The sequence below is a fragment of the Syngnathus acus genome, chromosome 2 (genome assembly GCF_901709675.1).
Source record: "Syngnathus acus chromosome 2, fSynAcu1.2, whole genome shotgun sequence".
Lineage (NCBI taxonomy): Eukaryota > Metazoa > Chordata > Actinopteri > Syngnathiformes > Syngnathidae > Syngnathus > Syngnathus acus.
The window spans coordinates 1,701,376-1,718,642 of record NC_051088.1 but is presented as its reverse complement, the minus strand read 5'-3'; the positions used below and the strand labels follow the sequence as shown (position 1 = coordinate 1,718,642).

Sequence of the window (17,267 nt, the reverse complement as noted above, 5' to 3'; positions counted from 1 at the left end):
AACCTCTTCCGAGTCATTCCAGCCAGATGCAGATCACGTTTCGAAGAAGCCGACAGCACCACATCATTGGGCAAAACAATGTTCCCTGCCTCCCCCGGGATGTGGGCAAAGCTCTGGTGGAGGTGGGAGTTGAAACACTTTCTGACAGGGGATATTGCCAGACATTCCCAGCAAACTCTCACAATATGTTTGGGGCTGTCAGGTCGGACTGGCATCTTATCCCACCATCAGGACCAATCCACCACCTGGTAGCGATCAGTTGACGGCTCCGCCCCTCTCTTCAACCAAATGTCCAAAACATGCGGCCGCTAATCAGATGACACTACTACAAATGTGATCATCGAACTGTGACCTTGGGTGTCCCGGTGCCAAGTGCATATATGGCCACCATTATGCTTGTACATGGTGTTCGTTATGGACATTCCATGTCAAGCACAGAAGGCCAATAACAGAACATCAATTAGGTTCTGATTGGGGGGAGGGTATTACCCCAATAACACCCATCCAGGTCTCACTGTCATTATCCACGTGAGCACTGTCGCCCAACAGAATGATGGAGTCCCCAGAAGGAGCACTCTCCAGTACTCCTTCCAAGTACAGTGGTACCTCTCCTTACGAACTTAATTGGTTCTGCGATCGGGTTTGTCAGTTAAAAAGTTTGTAAGTAGAAGCAACGTTTCCCATAGGAATTAATTTAAAAGCAAATAATGCGTGCCAGACTATCTCAAAAGTCATACTTTTTGCCCGATTACTATGTGAAAATCACACAGAAAACTAAAACAACAGTTTTATTTTTGCTTTTTCAAACTTTTATAGCAAAAAAGAAATGTCACTTTATTCTTGACCTCCTAATTTTGTTTGGGGAGGGGGGGACCTGTTCTAAATGTCTACACTTGCTAAAAATACCCCTGAGAATACACAGAAAAAGTTAGGCTAATAAAATATTGTATGCCACATACTCTTTGCAATGTGCTCACATACTCGTCATTGCTTTTTGGTGCAATTAATGAGTTTTCCGATTGTGATTGGTCATTGAACGTCCACTGAACTCCAAAGTACAGGCGCCAAACCATGGGGCAATAAGTGTGCCGACAATGGTAGAGTGTCCGCCCTGAGACTGGAAGGTTGTGGGTTCAAACCCCGGCCGGGTCATACCAAAGACTATAAAAATGGGACGCATTGGAATTGGGGGGTTAGATCACCAAATGATTCTCGAGCGCGGCACCGCTGCTGCTCACTACTCCCCTCTCCCCCAAGGGATGGATCAAAATCACACGGGGATGGGTTAAATGCAGAGGACAAATTTCACCACACCCAGATGTGTGACGATCATTGGGACTTTAACTTTTTAACTTAAAGTTTAACTTTAACTTTAACTGCTCTGCCTCTCTCACCACGGACAACTCCAGAGTGGAATAAAGTCCAACCCCTCCCAAGAAAACTGGTACCAGAGCCAAAACTGTGTGTCGAAGCGAGTCCAACTGTCTCGTCTGAACATCTGAGCTTCCGACTCGGGCTCCTTCCCTGCCAGAGAGCTGAGATTCCATGTTCCTAGAGCTAGCTTCTCTAGCTGGGGATCAGACCACAAATGTACCGCCTTTCACGGAGCACACAACCCCTTTGGCCCCTTCCACAGGTGGTGAGCCCATGGGAGGGGGACCCACGTCCTTTCGGGCTGAGCCCGGCCGGGCCCCATGGGTGCAGGCCTGTCCAACAGGCGCTTTCTAACACCTCCAGGCCTGGATCTAGATGGAGACCCTGGTGACCCGTTTCCGGGCAAGGGAAAACCAGAGCCTTTATTTTACTCGTCATAAGGGATCAAGTCCTTTTTTAACATGTGTAAAAAAATAGGCTTTGCACAATCAGCATTTTGGTGTCAATCAACGAGTTTAAAAAAAAAGATCACAGATCCGAAGATCGCGGTCGGCGACGTGCTACGGTTGCGCGTTCGGCGGTGCGCTGCAGTTGCGCAATTGGACAAAAATGCGCAAATGAAAAAATTGCTTAAAAAAGGCGTTTTTTTTTTTTTTTTTTGGCTTGGAACGGATTAATTTTTGTCCCATTATTTGTGATGGGAAAATATGATCCGGAATTCGAACAATTCACTTCTCGAACAGCCTTCTGGAACGGATTGTGTTCGAAAACCGAGGCTCCACTGTAATTAGAAGTAATAAATAAATAGCAAGTAAGTTGCAGTAATGGTACTCATGGTAATGGTTGTAATCAGCAAATTATGACATTACAATCAAGCACAGTTTTACTTAAGATGCTAAATATCTGCCAATCCGATGGTAATATGTAAAAGAAGAACAACAAATGCAACACAACAACACAAACCAAGAATGTTCATTTTGCCCATTGGCAGCAGCATATACATGTATACTAAGGCTGTTATTTTGAAGACCACCACACATGCTTTGAGTTGACAAAATAAGTCTTCAATCTTCGCAGCATGCAACTGTCACCGCCATTCATTTGATTGCTTCTACGACACTGACGTGGATCAGCGGCACGGGAGCCTCGACATCCGAGGAGAGTACAGAGGGGGTGGAGTCTGCCTCAACTGTCAGGTGAGTCATGTTTATTTGCACGCCACAAAGTTTTTTCCAATCTTGGTTCTATCGTAGCATCACACTACTGGGGTCAACTGTGAGCGCTGTATCCTTGGCTACTACAAAGCGCCGGACACAACCATTGACTCACCACGAGCTTGCGCACGTAAGTCACATGATCCCATCTTGACTGGTGCCAGCTATTTATTATATATCTATAAATCTAACCCAGTGGATTTCTGAAGTCAATTCAACATCAATCAGACATATTGATGTTGAATTGACATTAGTTGCCCCCTGGGAATTACTGTATTTTTTTATACTAAAAAAAGAAAAGGAAAAAAATATTGCTTTGCAGTATGTAATAAATTTGAGGGGGGAATTTATATTACACAAACCAAGACTCAAAATGTTGAGCTTGGAGTTGCACCCAAAATCCCTTATCGCCCCCTCGCGAATGAGTTATGCTTACATTCAAAACTTTTGGTTTTAACTATGGAAAAGTATTTATTTTTACTGTGTTTTATGGACTATAAGTCACTCCGTACCAATGTTCCCTCTAATTTTTCATGTATCTGGGCATACACACAAGCTCCCTGAGCAAACTGAGGACTACTGTGAGCAACATCAGGTGGCCAACCCGCGGCTCGCTCTTTGCCCTGGGTGGTAATGGGACGTCAAACGCTGCGTGTTCGCTTCGGGGGGGGGGGGCGGTAATGGGACGTCAAACGCTGCGTGTTCGCTTCGCTTCCGGGGGGGGGGGGATGTGGGATGTTGTTTATGCGCTGGATAGATTTTCTTGTGCGCTGAGAATGTGCGGGCAGTGCGCGATTGCGCACGCGCGCAGCTGAGAAGGAACATTGCTCCGTACTATTAGTCGATCCAGTCAAGAAAATGCATCATGAACAAAAAAATATATACACAGTATGTGCGTTTCATGTATCCGAGGTACACCCCAAAAAGTAGCCCAGTGCTTACAAATAAAGTGCTTACAAAGAAATTATTGCTTTATAACGTCAAAAGCGTATTAATGCGAGCGGATCGCAGGCCAACATCTAAAAAAATACACACCAAACAAACAGAGCATGTGTGTGTATATATACAGGACTGTCTCAGAAAATTAGAATATTGTGATAAAGTTCTTTATCTTCTGTAATGCAATTAAAAAAACAAAAATGTCATACATTCTGGATTCATTACAACCCAACTGAAATATTGCAAGCCTTTTATTATTTTAATATTGCTGATTATGGCATACAGTTTAAGAAAACTCAAATATCCCATCTCAAAATATTAGAATATCATGAAAAAGTATACTAGTAGGGTATTCAACTAATCACTTGAATGGTCTAATTAACTCGAAACACCTGCAAGGGTTTCCTGGGCCTTGAAAAACACTCAGCTTGGTTCAGTAAACTAAATCACAAGTATGGGGAAGACTGCTGATCTGACTGCTGTCCAGAGGACCATCATTGACACGCTCCATTAGGAGGGTAAGACACAAAAAGAAATTTCTCAAAGAGCAAGCTGTTCGCAGAGTGCAGTTTCAAAGCACATCTACAAAAAGTCTGTTGGAAGGGGGAAATGTGGCAGGAACCGCTGCACAACCAAGAGAGATGACTGCAGCCTTAACAGCATTGTGAAGAAGATTTGCTTCCATAATTTGGGGGAGCTTCAAAGACAGTGGACTGAAGCTGGAGTCTAGGTATCAAAAGCCACTGTTCACGGACGTGTCCGGGAAATGGGCTACAATAGCCTTATTCCCATGGTCAAGCCACTTCTGAACTCAAGACAACAGAAGAAGCGTCTGACTTGGGCTATGGAAAAGAAGCACTGGACAGTTCCAGAGTGGTCCAAAGTCCTCCTTTCAGACGATAGCAAGTTTTGTATTTCATTTAGAAGCCAAGGTGCCAGAGTCTGGAGAAAGGCTGGAGAGAAGCAAAATCCAAGTTGCTTGAAATCCAGTGTGAAGTTCCCACAGTAAGCGATGGTTTGGGGAGCCATGTCAGCTGCTGGTGTTGGTCCACTGTGTTTCATCAAGTCCAGAGTAAAGGCAGATTTTAGAGCACTACATGCTTCCGTCTGCTGAAAAGCTCTATGGGAATGATGATTTCATTTTCCAGCATGATCTGGCACCTGCCCACAGTGCCAAAACCACCAGTAAATGGTGTACTGACCATGGCATTACTGTCCTCGATTGGCCTGCCAATTCCCCTGACCTGAACCCCATAGATAATTTGTGGGGTATTGTGAAGAAGAAGCTGAAAGACACCAGACCCAACAATGCAAATGAGCTAAAGGCCGCTATTGAAGCATCCTGGGCATCCATAACACCTCAGCAATGCCATAGGCTGATTGCCTCCATGCCACGCCGCATTGATGCAGTAATCCGTGCAAAATGATTCCCAACCAAGTACCGAGTGCATCAATGGACAATTTCAAATGTTTGATTTTGTTTTGCTGTTTTAAATCTTGTTTTTATACTTGGTCTGAGGAAATATTCAAATTTTTTGAGATAGGATTTTTGAGTTTTCTTAAGCTGTAAGCCATACTCAGCGGACTTTGCTCTCTCTGCGCATGTTCGGTTGACTGATTGATTTGACGGCTGCGTGTGGACCAAGGCGGAAGTAATCTGGGGAGAGGACGCTGGCGCTGATTGTTCGCCGCTTCTCCACCAGAATTAGTTTAGTTTGTGTTTTTATTATTATTATTTTTTAGCCATTATTAAAGTTTAGTTTTTAGCTTCTAGTTTTAGTGTGCAGTGCGCCTGGACCGCGGCGAACCGCGGCGAACCTCCACAGAGCCGGCTGCCTGTTACGGCGCGTCCACCCCACCACCCCCCGCCAAGGCATCCTGGCTAGCCTAGCCAATGGCTAATACTCAAGTTCAGTGTTCTCCAACCGGCACTATGTTAACTTACTCCATCCCCCGCTTGCTGGAGCTGAGTAATCACACCATTCCAGGGTGTGTCTCAGTCATCAAACAACTCGGACTTCTCCGCAGACCACGTTACATCCACAGAAGCACCCGTCGTAACTTTGTTTTCTCCCAACCCGTCCATAACACTGTACCATTCATCTGCTCCTCCTCCGCCTGACACCCCGTCGCATGTACAACACGTCATCAGATACCTGGCGCACTTGGATCTTATTGTAGCAACCATGCGGGGCTGCAGTACTCCAGGTGGCCTGGAAAACATGGTGCGGACTTCACTCCTACACGGAGCGGACTCCGACACAAGACGGACACCGGGTTGCCGGGAAAACACGGAGTGTTAATTTCTCCAGCACGGGACGGACACCAACACGGAGTGGATTTCACTCCAACACAGAGTGGACTGCACTGCATGTGGCACCGAAAACGTGGAGTGGATTTCTCTCTACTTCGCCCCCTACCTAAACACAGCCCCACAGCCACAATCAAAATGGATCTCCTCAACATCCAAGCACTCACCCGTAAATCATCATTTATTCACGACCTCATCCTGGACAAAGGCTTAGACATAATGTGCCTGACTGAGACCTGGCAACCACCCGATGTCTATCAATCCCTCAATGAAGCCTGTCCCTCTGGTTATAAATACATAACTAAACCTCGCAGCACTGGCCGTGGCGGTGGCCTGGCTGTACTCCACCGTCTTGATCTAGAGCTGTCCCCCCTCCCTCTACCTGATCACTCCTCATTCGAATCCCTTGCATTCAAATGTAAACCTCCATATCCTATCACAGTTTTACTTATTTACCGCCCTCCTAAACCAAACTCCTCTTTCATTCCAGAACTACACGATCTACTCACTACCCTCTGTACCTCCACTTCCTCTAATCTAATCATATTAGGTGATGTTAACATCCATGTCGACACCCCCTCCCGCCCCCTTGCCTCTGACCTGCTGCAACTATTGGACTGTTTACACCTCACCCAACATGTAAATGTCCCCACACATGACAAAGGGCATACACTTGACCTTGTCATCTCCTCATCGGCCATAAGCAACCTGCAAGTTCATGAGGTCGGTGTGTCTGACCACAAACTTATTCAAATGGAACTTCCTTTCCCACACCCCCACTCCAAACCCAAGCGGCAAATCTCATTCAGAAATTTCAAAAACATCAACCAAGACACTATAGCACAGGACCTCCAGCTTCTCTCCTCCTCCTCTGCAACCTTTACATCAGTCAGCAAGGCAGTGGACCATTACAATAACTCTTTGGCCAAACTTCCAAGTATCCACGCCCCCCAAAAAAACAAAACAGTCACCTTTTCACGCTCAGCCCCCTGGTACACCAGTGAGCTGCGCCTGATGAAGTCAACTGGACGCATCCTGGAGCGGCGTCTTAAAGCCTCAGGACTGACCGTGCACAAACAGGCCTACAAAGAACATCAGAAGGCCTACTCAAAAGCCCTTGGGACTGCACGTGCCCAGTTCTATTCCAATATCATAAACAATACCCCTGGAAATTCAAAACAGCTCTTTTCAACCATCAACCACTTTTTCAAACCCCAACCCACCACTCCAACAGAATCCTCAGAGGTAGTGTCCAATAACTTTATGACCTTCTTTACCGCTAAGGTTGACAATATCCGCACCCAGCTCCTCTCCTCTTCTTGCCCCACCACTTCACCTCCTCCCCCCTTCCTTCCACCCGGGACAGTCCAGCCTCTCCGCTGCTTCTCCCCTATCTTGCAGTCGGAGGTAGAAGACATCATCAAAAAGATGAAACCCTCCACATGTGCCCTGGACCCTTTCCCCACAGCCCTCATTAAACAACAAACCTCAGCCATTAGTCCCCTAATAACCAATGTCATCAACCTCTCACTCCAGTCTGGCTCTGTACCCCCTGCATTGAAGACTGCCATTATTACCCCCCTGCTCAAAAAACCCTCACTTGACCCGGACAACCTTGCCAACTACAGACCAATATCTAACCTCCCGTTCCTCTCCAAGGTTCTGGAAAAAGTGGTAGCTGCCCAACTTCACACTCATCTCCCCCGCAATAACATCGCTGAGAAATTTCAATCCGGGTTTCGCTCTGGCCACAGCACTGAAACAGCACTTGTTAGGGTCACCAACGACCTTCTCATGGCTGCCGATGCAGGCTCCCCGTCACTTCTCATCCTGTTGGATCTGTCCGCTGCATTTGACACTGTCCACCACAATATCCTCCTTAACCAACTTCACTCCAATGGATTCTCTGGCACTGCTCTAACCTGGCTTCAGTCCTACCTCTCGAACCGGACCGAGTACGTTTCCCTGGGGGGGAAAAAATCCGACACTCACACTGTCACCTCCGGTGTCCCCCAGGGATCTGTACTCGGTCCTACCCTCTTCACTCTCTATTCTATTCTATTCTATTCTACATACTACCCCTCGGCAATATAATCAGGAAGTTCGGCATCTCATATCATTGTTATGCGGACGACACCCAGCTATACCTCAAACTTGACCCCCCGCCCTCCATAACCTAGCCTTCTCCATCTCCCTCATCCATCCTCTCCCTGTGTCTGGAGGAGATAAAGGCGTGGATGAATCTCAGCTTCCTGCAAGTTAACAGTGACAAAACCCAAGCCATGTTAATTGGCACTCCCCATCAGATCCATACCTGCCCAATAACAAGCATCTTATTCGCCGGTCTCACTATTCCCCTCTCAGCCACTGTCACCAACCTGGGTGTGAAACTGGACCCTCAACTCAACCTTGAGTCACACATAAAACACATCTGCAAAACCTCCTTCTTCCACCTCAGAAATATTTCCAAACTCCGCCCCACACTTACCCTGACGGATGCTGAGAAACTTGTCCACGCCTTTGTCTCCTCAAGGCTAGACTATTGTAACACACTCCTCATCGGGATCCCTAGCAAGAGCCTCCAGAGGCTTCAGTACATTCAAAACAGCGCTGCTAGGATCCTGATGAGGGTGCGGAAAAGCAATCACATTACACCCATCCTCCGTTCTCTGCACTGGCTCCCCATCAAATTCCAAATTGATTATAAGATCGCCCTCCTCACTCACCATTGTATCCTCGGACATGCTCCCCCATACCTCAAAGAACTCCTTGCCCCAAAACCTGCCACCCGAAGCCTCCGCTCATCCAATTCACACCTTCTCCACGTTCCGAAAACCAAGCTGCGCACCATGGGCGACCGGGCCTTCTGCCATACAGCCCCTACACTGTGGAACTCCCTCCCCGACCACCTAAGAGCACCCCAATCCACTGACTCTTTCAAAACTGGACTTAAAACTCACCTCTTTACTTTAGCATTTCCGTAATTTCTCTCATATCTTGGTTGTCGTCCAGTTGTTTTAAACTTGTCCTTGTTTTGTTTTCTTGTTTTTTATCTGCCATGTAGCACTTTGAGATTCCCCCGAATGTAAAGTGCGTTATAAATATAATTTATTATTATTATTATTATTATCAGCAATATTAAAATTATAAAAGGCTTGCAATATTTCAGTTGATTTGTAATGAATCCAGAATGTATGACATTTTTGTTTTTTTAATTGCATTACAGAAAATAAAGAACTTTATCACAGTGGGGCAAAAAAGTATTTGGTCAGCCACCAATTGTGCAAGTTCTCCCACTTGCAAGATGAGAGATGCCTGTAATTTTCATCATAGGTACTGTATTTTTTGGACTATAAGTCACGTTTTTCTTTTCAAAGTTTGGGTGGGGGGGCGACTTATACTGAGGAGCGACTTATATGTGAATTTTTTCACAAATTTTCAAAATTTAAAAAAAAAATATATATTTAAAAGTGAAACCACGATAAACGAACCGCGATGTAGCAAGGGATTACTGTAATTTGAATGTGACGTAGCGGCGTGACGGTTGTTTACATAAAGGACAAAGATTCGATCACGGGATGACGAAGATGACGAAGGGCCCCACGTACTACCGGCATCATTAGCGGCTTTGTTTGTAAGTGACACGGAGGACGAAGAGTTTGAAGGATTTAATGATTTGGAGTGACACAGAAGGTTTGAAAAACCATTATGGCTTTTACGTACACCCGGTCCCACTCTACGGAGCGCTCTTTCACCTCCGTGGATGGAAGTCGGGGGCCGGCGCTCGGCCGGGTGGCTGTCCGGGGACGGTGTATGGGGCTCGGACATGGCTTTTACGCACGCCCGGTCCTACTCTGCGGAGCTCTCTTTCACCTCTGTGGATGGAAGTCGGGGTCCGGCGCGCGGCCGGGTGGCTGTCCGGGGACGGTGGATGGGGCTCGGACATGGCTTTTACGCACGCCCGGTCCTATTGTATGGAGCTCTCATCCACCTCCGTGGCTGGAAGTTCCACCTCCGGGGACGGAAGTCCACTCCGCCACACGCCTGGAAGTCGACGCCGTTGCTTGGGGCCGTGTGGTGGTGAACTATTTATGTTATAGTTATTTGATATATTTTATTTCGTGTAGCAACGTGTATATGTTTTTATCGTTACAGTTCAGTAGTTGTTGGCTCGTTGAACTCTTGTTTTGTTAAATAAAGAGCCGTTTGCCAAACCCACGTCTTTCTTTGTATTTTGTTAACGCTATAATATAGTTATATATTAGATCTGTGGAATAACGACGAGGCTGACGTCAGGGCGCACGCGCGGAGTTGTTGACAAAGGACGAGGAATTTGATAGATGGATTTAATGATTTGGAGTGACACAGATGGTTTGATAAAATTATTGCTTATATTATAGTTATCCATCCATCCATCCATTTTCTGTACCGCTTTATCCCCACGGGGGTCGCGGGCTTGCCGGAGCCTATCCCAGCTGTCATCGGGCAGTAGGCGGGGGACACCCTGAACTGGTCGCCAGCCAATCGCAGGGCACACAGAGACAAAAAACCATCCGCACACGCACTCACACCTAGGGGCAATTTGGAGCGCTCAATCGGCCTACCAAGCATGTTTTTGGGGATGTGGGAGGAAACCGGAGTGCCCGGAGAAAACCCACGCGGACACGGGGAGAACATGCAAACTCCACACAGGGAGGGCCGGAGGTGGAATCGAACCCGCACCCTACTTACTGTGAGGCGGACGTGCTAGCCAGTGCGCCACCGAGCCGCTATATAATAGTTATTTTATATATAATTTATATATCGTTATATGGACCTGTGGAATATTTTGAAGTGCAAACGCCGTCAGCGGCGAGCACCCGGCCGGCATTGTTGACATAAAGGACGATCGATGGATTTAATGAATTGGAGTGACACAGATGGTTTTATAAACATGTTATTTATGTACCGTAATTTTCGGACTATAAGTCGCTCCGGAGTATAAGTCGCACCAGCCATAAAATGCCCAAAAATGTGAAAAAAAACATATATAAGTCGCTCCGGAGTATAAGTCGCATTTTGGGGGGCAATTTATTCGACAAAATCCAACACCAAGAACAGACATGAACGAGCAACAACAGGCTAAACGATACGGTATGCTAACGTGACAAACACAAACGAGGAGCTGAGAACGGGCCTGACGTAACATTCAGTTATTTAAAAAAACTATTACATAAATAACACGTTTATAAAACCATCTGTGTCACTCCAATTCATTAAATCCATCGATCGTCCTTTGTCAACAATGCCGTGTGCCGCGCCGCAGTTCAAATTATTCCACAGGCCCATACAACGATATATAAACTATATTTTAAATAAATATAACATAAACAACAATATTATCAAACCATTTGTGTCACTCCAAATCATTAAATCCATCGATCAAATTTCTCGTCTTTTATCGATCGTCCTTTGTCAACAATGCCGTGTGCCGCGCCGCAGTTCAAATTATTCCACAGGCCCATACAACGATATATAAACTATATTTTAAATAACTATCACATAAACAACAATATTATCAAACCATTTGTGTCACTCCAAATCATTAAATCCATCGATCAAATTTCTCGTCCTTTATGTCATCCTGGTGACAGAGGACATGTCCAGAGGATATGGCGCTTTAAAGTGTTAATTACTTTATTTGATTTTTTTCTCTCTATTTTTCATGTTTTGAATATGTTCAAGATAAAGATATCAAAGCATGTGAAGTGATCAACTATACTAAAAATAACATGTGAAGTGCTATACTTTTAAGTAAGTGATGTGTTAATGATCAAGTAAAAATTTGTGAAAAAAAACATATAAGTCGCTCCTGAGTATAAGTCGCCCCCCCACCCAAACTATGAAAAAAACCGCGACTCATAGTCCGAAAATTACGGTAATAGTTATTTGAATAACCCTGAATGTTACGTCAGGCCCGTTCTCAGCTCTTCGTTTGTGTTTATGTTACGTTAGCATACCTATCGTTTAGCCTCTTGTTGCTCGTTCATGTCTGTTCTTGGTGTTGGATTTTGTCAAATAAATTTCACACAAAATGCGACTTATACTCCGGAGCGACTTATATATGGTTTTTTTTCACGTTATTGTGCATTTTATGGCTAATGCGACCTATATTCCGGAGCGACTTTTAGTCCGAAAAATACGGTACACTGCAACTATGAGAGACTAAAGGAAAAAAAAAATCCGGAAAATCACATTGTCTGATTTTTAAGGAATTTATTTGCGAATTGTGGTGGAAAACAAGTATTTGGTCAATAACAAAAGTTCATATTAATACTTTGTTATATACTCTTTGTTGGTAATGACAGAGGTCAAACGTTTTCTGTAAGTCTTCACAAGGTTTTCACACACCGTTGCTAGTATTCTGGCCCATTCCTCCATGCAGATCTTCTCGAGAACAGTGATGTTTTAGGGCTGTCGCTGGGCAACACAGACTTTCAACTCCCTCCAACGATTTTCCATGGGGTTGAGATCTGGAGACTGGCTTGGCCACTCCAAGACCTAGAAATGCTTTTTACGAAGTCACTCCTTTGTTGCCCGGGCGGTGTGTTTGGCATCATTGTCATGCTGAAAGACCCAGCCACGTTTCATCTTCAATTCCCTTGCTGATGGAAGTTGGTTTTCACTCAAAATCTCATGATACATGGCCCCATTCATTCTTTCCTTTAGGCGGATCAGTCGTCCTGATCCCCTCGCAGAAAAACAGCCCCAAAGCATGATGTTTCCACCCCCATGCTTCACAGTATGTGTGGTTTTCTTTGAATGCAACTCTGCATTCTTATTCCTCCAAACACAACGAGTTGAGTTGTTACCAAAGAGTTGTATTTTGGATTCATCAGACCATATGACATTCTCCCAATCCTCTTCTGGATCATCCAAATGCTGTCTAGCAAACATCTGTCGGGCCTGGACATGTACTGGCTTAAGCAGGGGGACACGTCTCGCACTGCAGGATTTGAGTCCCTGGCAGCGTAGTGTTACTGATGGTAGTCTTTGTTACTTTGGTCCCACCTCTCTGCAGGTCATTCACTAGGTTCCCCCCGTGTGGTTCTGGCAATTTGTTTACCGTTCTTGAGACCACACAGGGTGAGCCCCAGATCAAGGGAGATTATCAGTGGTCTTGTATAGCTTTCATTTTCTAATAATTGCTCCCACAGTTGATTTCTTCACACCAAGCTGCTGACCTATTGGAGATTCAGTCTTCCCAGCCTGGTGCACATCTACAATTTTGTTTCTGGTGTACTTTGACAGCTTTTTGGTCTTGGCCGTTGTAGCCCAGCGACAGCCCCAAAACCTCACTGTTCTCGAGGAGATCTGCATGGAGGAATGGGCCAAAATACCAGCAAGGGTGTGTGAAAACCTTGTGAAGACTAACAGAAAACGTTTGACCTCTATCATTGCCAACAAAGAGTATATAACAAAGTATTAATATGAACTTTTGTTGTTGACCAAATACTTATTTTCGACCATAATTTGCAAATAAATTCCTTAAAAATCAGACAATGTGATTTTCCGGATTTCTTTTTTTCCTTTTGTCTCTCATATTGAAGTGTACCTATGATGAAAATTACAGGCATCTCTCATCTTGTAAGTGGGAGAACTTGCACAATTGGTGGCTGACTAAATACTTTTTTGCCCCACTATATGTACCGTAAATTCCGGACTATAAGCCGCGACTTTTTTCCAAAATTTTGAACCCTGCGGCTTATAGTCAGGTAATGCGCCGAAGAAGACGTGCTAGTTTGTGTTTTGAACATTTCGCGGATCACGCACACACCCTCATCATGGAAAACACACGAAGAAATGCATTTGATGCAGCTTTTAAGTTAAAAGCAATCGATTTGGCTGTCAAAGAGGGAAATAGAGCTTAAATGGCGGCGCGGCGTATTTATGGATTTTTACGGCCTCCAGGGGGCGCTGTAGCAGGAAGCAAGAGCGAGACAGACGAAGAAGAGATAATGCGCCGAAGAAGACGTGCTACTTTGTGTTTTGCTAGGCGAATAGTGGCGTATAATTCACACAAAGAAGAGAGAACGAGATCAAGACGGACATTACTGAAAGGAAGCTTTTATACACAAACCGTCATTATGGGGGACAAAAGAAATGCATATGAAGCCGCTTTTAAGCTAAAGGCAGTCGATGTTGATGACATTGTGTTGCATCACCCTTTTCTTTATTTCGTGGTCCCGTCTACTCTGGAGCTATACGTGTCGCTCGCTAGTTTAATGTAATTTAGCGCTTCGTGCATGAATAAAATTAGCATGAACAGACCCTCATCACACTCGAAGAAATGCATAAAAGCGACGACGAAAGAGAGACTGAGAAAGGCGAAGGATATCTAACGCTATTCCAATCGGACGCTGAGGAGGAAGACTTCGATGGTTTCAGTGCACAGGAGGAAGATGAAGACGATGGAGCTCTTTTTTTACTTTTACTGGTATGTTTTTTAACGAGCCCTGTTGGTGCTGTACTACCGTGTTGCTGCTGTGTTACCGCCGCGTCTCAGTGACTTTTACCGGGTATGTTTTTTTTAATCCAGCCCTATTAGTCTTGTGTTACTTCCGTGTTGCTGCGGTATTACTGCCGCGTCACGGGCAGTGTTTGGAAAGAAATGTTAAGGTTTCCTGCTCTCCTTGTGTGTGTTTCTAACACCAATTCAGCAGTAAGCCTAACTCCTGCTAAGGTAGACACTGAGTCAGGGTATAGCTTCCAAAGCTCCTTTTTAATTGCAGTGTTCTCCCAAAACATGGAGTAAAACTGAAAAGTAATACAGACAAAATACGACATAAACATGCATACTTACAATAAAGACTCCTCATAAATAATACGAAAATATGATAGAGCTTCAAAGTATAAATGGAAACTTACAGACGATGATGTCGAAGGCACAAACAGAAACAAGGATGACCATGGATGAACACTTGACTAGGACTAGCTGCACACGGTTTGTTGTGATTAAAACAAAATGGCCGACGGCCGACTTCCTGCTAGACATCGCCTTCAAAATAAAAGTCTAGCTATCAAACGCAATATAAACCAATATAATACAGTCAAACAGACAAGTTTCGGGGCAGAACACTCCCCGCCTGGTATCTGACAAGATGCCACACATTGAACTAAAACATCCTACGGTTAAACGTTTCAGTCCTGCCTTTTCAGAAGCAGAATAATCTCTGTAACTGGTCTAAAGAACTTCTTCACGGATCCATCTTTAACAACTCTCATCTCGACCTTGCGAACTCTTCCATCACGTCCAGGAAAGGTCTTAGTCACAAGGGCCATGGGCCAGTCGTTACGACACGTTTTACTGTCCTTCAACATAACGACATCCCCATCCACAATGTTAGGTCTCGATTCCTGCCATTTGTGTCGAACTTGCAGAGTGTGCAGGTATTCGCGCTTCCAGCGACTCCAGAATTGATCAGCCAACCTTTGTACCTGGCGCCACTGCTGCTTGAATAAGTCTTTGCCGGTGAACTTCCCAGATGGAGGTAGAATACTTTGCTTGTTAGTAAGGAGCATTGCCGGTGTGAGTATCTGAGGAGCATCTGGATCAGATGAAATAGAAACAAGCGGTCTGGAGTTGATAATGGCTGTCACCTCTGCCATAAAAGTGCACAGGACTTCATGGGTCAAACTTGAGGAGTGAGTACGCATCAGCATTGAATCCAAAATCCTCCTTGCGACTCCGATCATGCGTTCCCACGCACCGCCCATGTGTGAGGAGTGTGGTGGATTGAAATGCCATGAACAACCTTGACTGTTGGTGTATGTTTGGACCTCTGATTCCTTCAGAACTTTCTCAAACTCCAGCTCTTTACAAGCACCAATGAAGTTGGTTCCACGGTCTGAGTGTAGCTGTTGAGAAGGGCCACGGATTGCAAATAACCTTCTCAGGGAGTTGATGAAAGAGGAAGTATCCATGGACTCAATCACCTCTATATGGACGGCGCGGGTACTCAAGCATGTGAACAGAACAGCCCATCGTTTACTTTGAGCTAAGCCTCCTCTTGTGCGCCTTGCTGTCACAAACCAGGGACCGAAGACATCCACACCAGTGTATGTAAAGGGAGGTGAAGTGCTCAACCGTTCTTGGGGAAGGTCCGACATTTTCTGCCTCTCTCTTCTTCCACGAAGTTTAAGACAGGTGACACATCCATGTAAAATACTGCTTATGCGTCTCTTACCACCAATCAACCAAATGCCAGCGGCTCGTACAGCGCCCTCTGTGAAACTTCGGCCTTGGTGTTCAACCCGTTCGTGATGATGTCTTATGAGCAATGTGGACACATGATGTTTACCTGGCAGAATGATTGGATGTTTTTCAGGATCGCTGAGATCTGCCAGCTTCAGTCTCCCTCCAATTCTCAACAAGCCATCTGGGCCTATAACAGGATTTAGTTTTGACAATGAACTTTTCTTGTTAACGTCTTGCCCCTTGGAGAGGGAGTCATATTCTTCAGAAAAGCAGGCTCTTTGTACAGCACGAAGGATGACTTCAGATGACTTTGACAACTCATCGACACTGTGAGGCTTTGAACACTGATGCCATCCAGAACATACAGTGACGTCCCCGTTTGTTGACTTAAAAGAACGAGTTACATGGAGAAGAGTTGCCACCGCTCTTTGCAAGGACTTCCAAGATGAGAATCTTTCAAATCTCTCTGGATCCAAGCGCTTGTCTCTTTGGCCCGTCATGCAACTTGTTACTTGTGGTCGGATCTCCACATCTGAGTCTGGATCGATGATTTCAAATGACTGTTGATGCTCAGTGGCTGCTTGTGGTTTGTATAGAAAGGCTGGACCTGTGAACCAGTTGGTTTGTGTGAGGATGGAAGCTTGAACCGATCTGGAGGCATGGTCAGCTGGGTTGTGTTCCGTGGGCACGTACCGCCATTGCTTTGGGTCTGTGGATTGCCGGATCCTTTGAACTCTGTTGTGGACATACACATAGAAACGTTTTGACTGATTATGTATATATCCCAGCACCACTTTACTGTCACAATAAAAGGTGACTGCGTCAAGTGGAAGATCAATCTCTTGAACGATGAGTTCAGCCATTTCTACAGCTAGCACTGCCGCACAAAGTTCCAGTCTGGGAATGGTGGGTTCGCTGGGAGGAGAAAGTTTGGCTTTTCCAAAGATGAAACCCACGTGGATCTGGCCATCCTCGTTAGTTGTTCTGAGGTATGCGACAGCACCAATAGCTTTTATAGAGGCATCAGAGAAGATGCAGATCTCCTTTTGCTTTGCCTTGGAAGGAGAAGTGGTGGTATAAGCACGAGGAATGTGAAGATGTTGCAATTCCTGTAGAGAATCTCTCCACGTTTCCCACGCTTTAAGTTTGTCTTGGGGAAGAAGAACGTCCCATTCAGTTCCTTCAAGAGTAA

General features: G+C 45.3%; 1 protein-coding gene and 1 long non-coding RNA gene across 4 annotated transcripts in view; one reads left to right on the top strand and one right to left on the bottom strand.

Annotated features, from left to right (window-relative positions):
- The window catches only part of lama5 (laminin, alpha 5), a 380,553-nt gene that overhangs the window by 115,527 nt on the left and 247,759 nt on the right, over positions 1–17,267 (top strand). For all 3 annotated transcript variants that reach the window (XM_037245878.1, XM_037245877.1, XM_037245876.1), the window contains exons 8-9: positions 2,452–2,570; positions 2,628–2,718. In XM_037245878.1, coding sequence (XP_037101773.1) covers positions 2,452–2,570; positions 2,628–2,718 — 210 coding nt within the window. The remainder of the gene's footprint in view (positions 1–2,451; positions 2,571–2,627; positions 2,719–17,267) is intronic.
- Positions 7,266–8,013, bottom strand: LOC119119528. Its single transcript, XR_005097323.1, has 2 exons — positions 7,918–8,013; positions 7,266–7,882 (listed from the first exon to the last, which is right to left on the bottom strand). It is a non-coding gene; the product is annotated as an uncharacterized LOC119119528 (long non-coding RNA).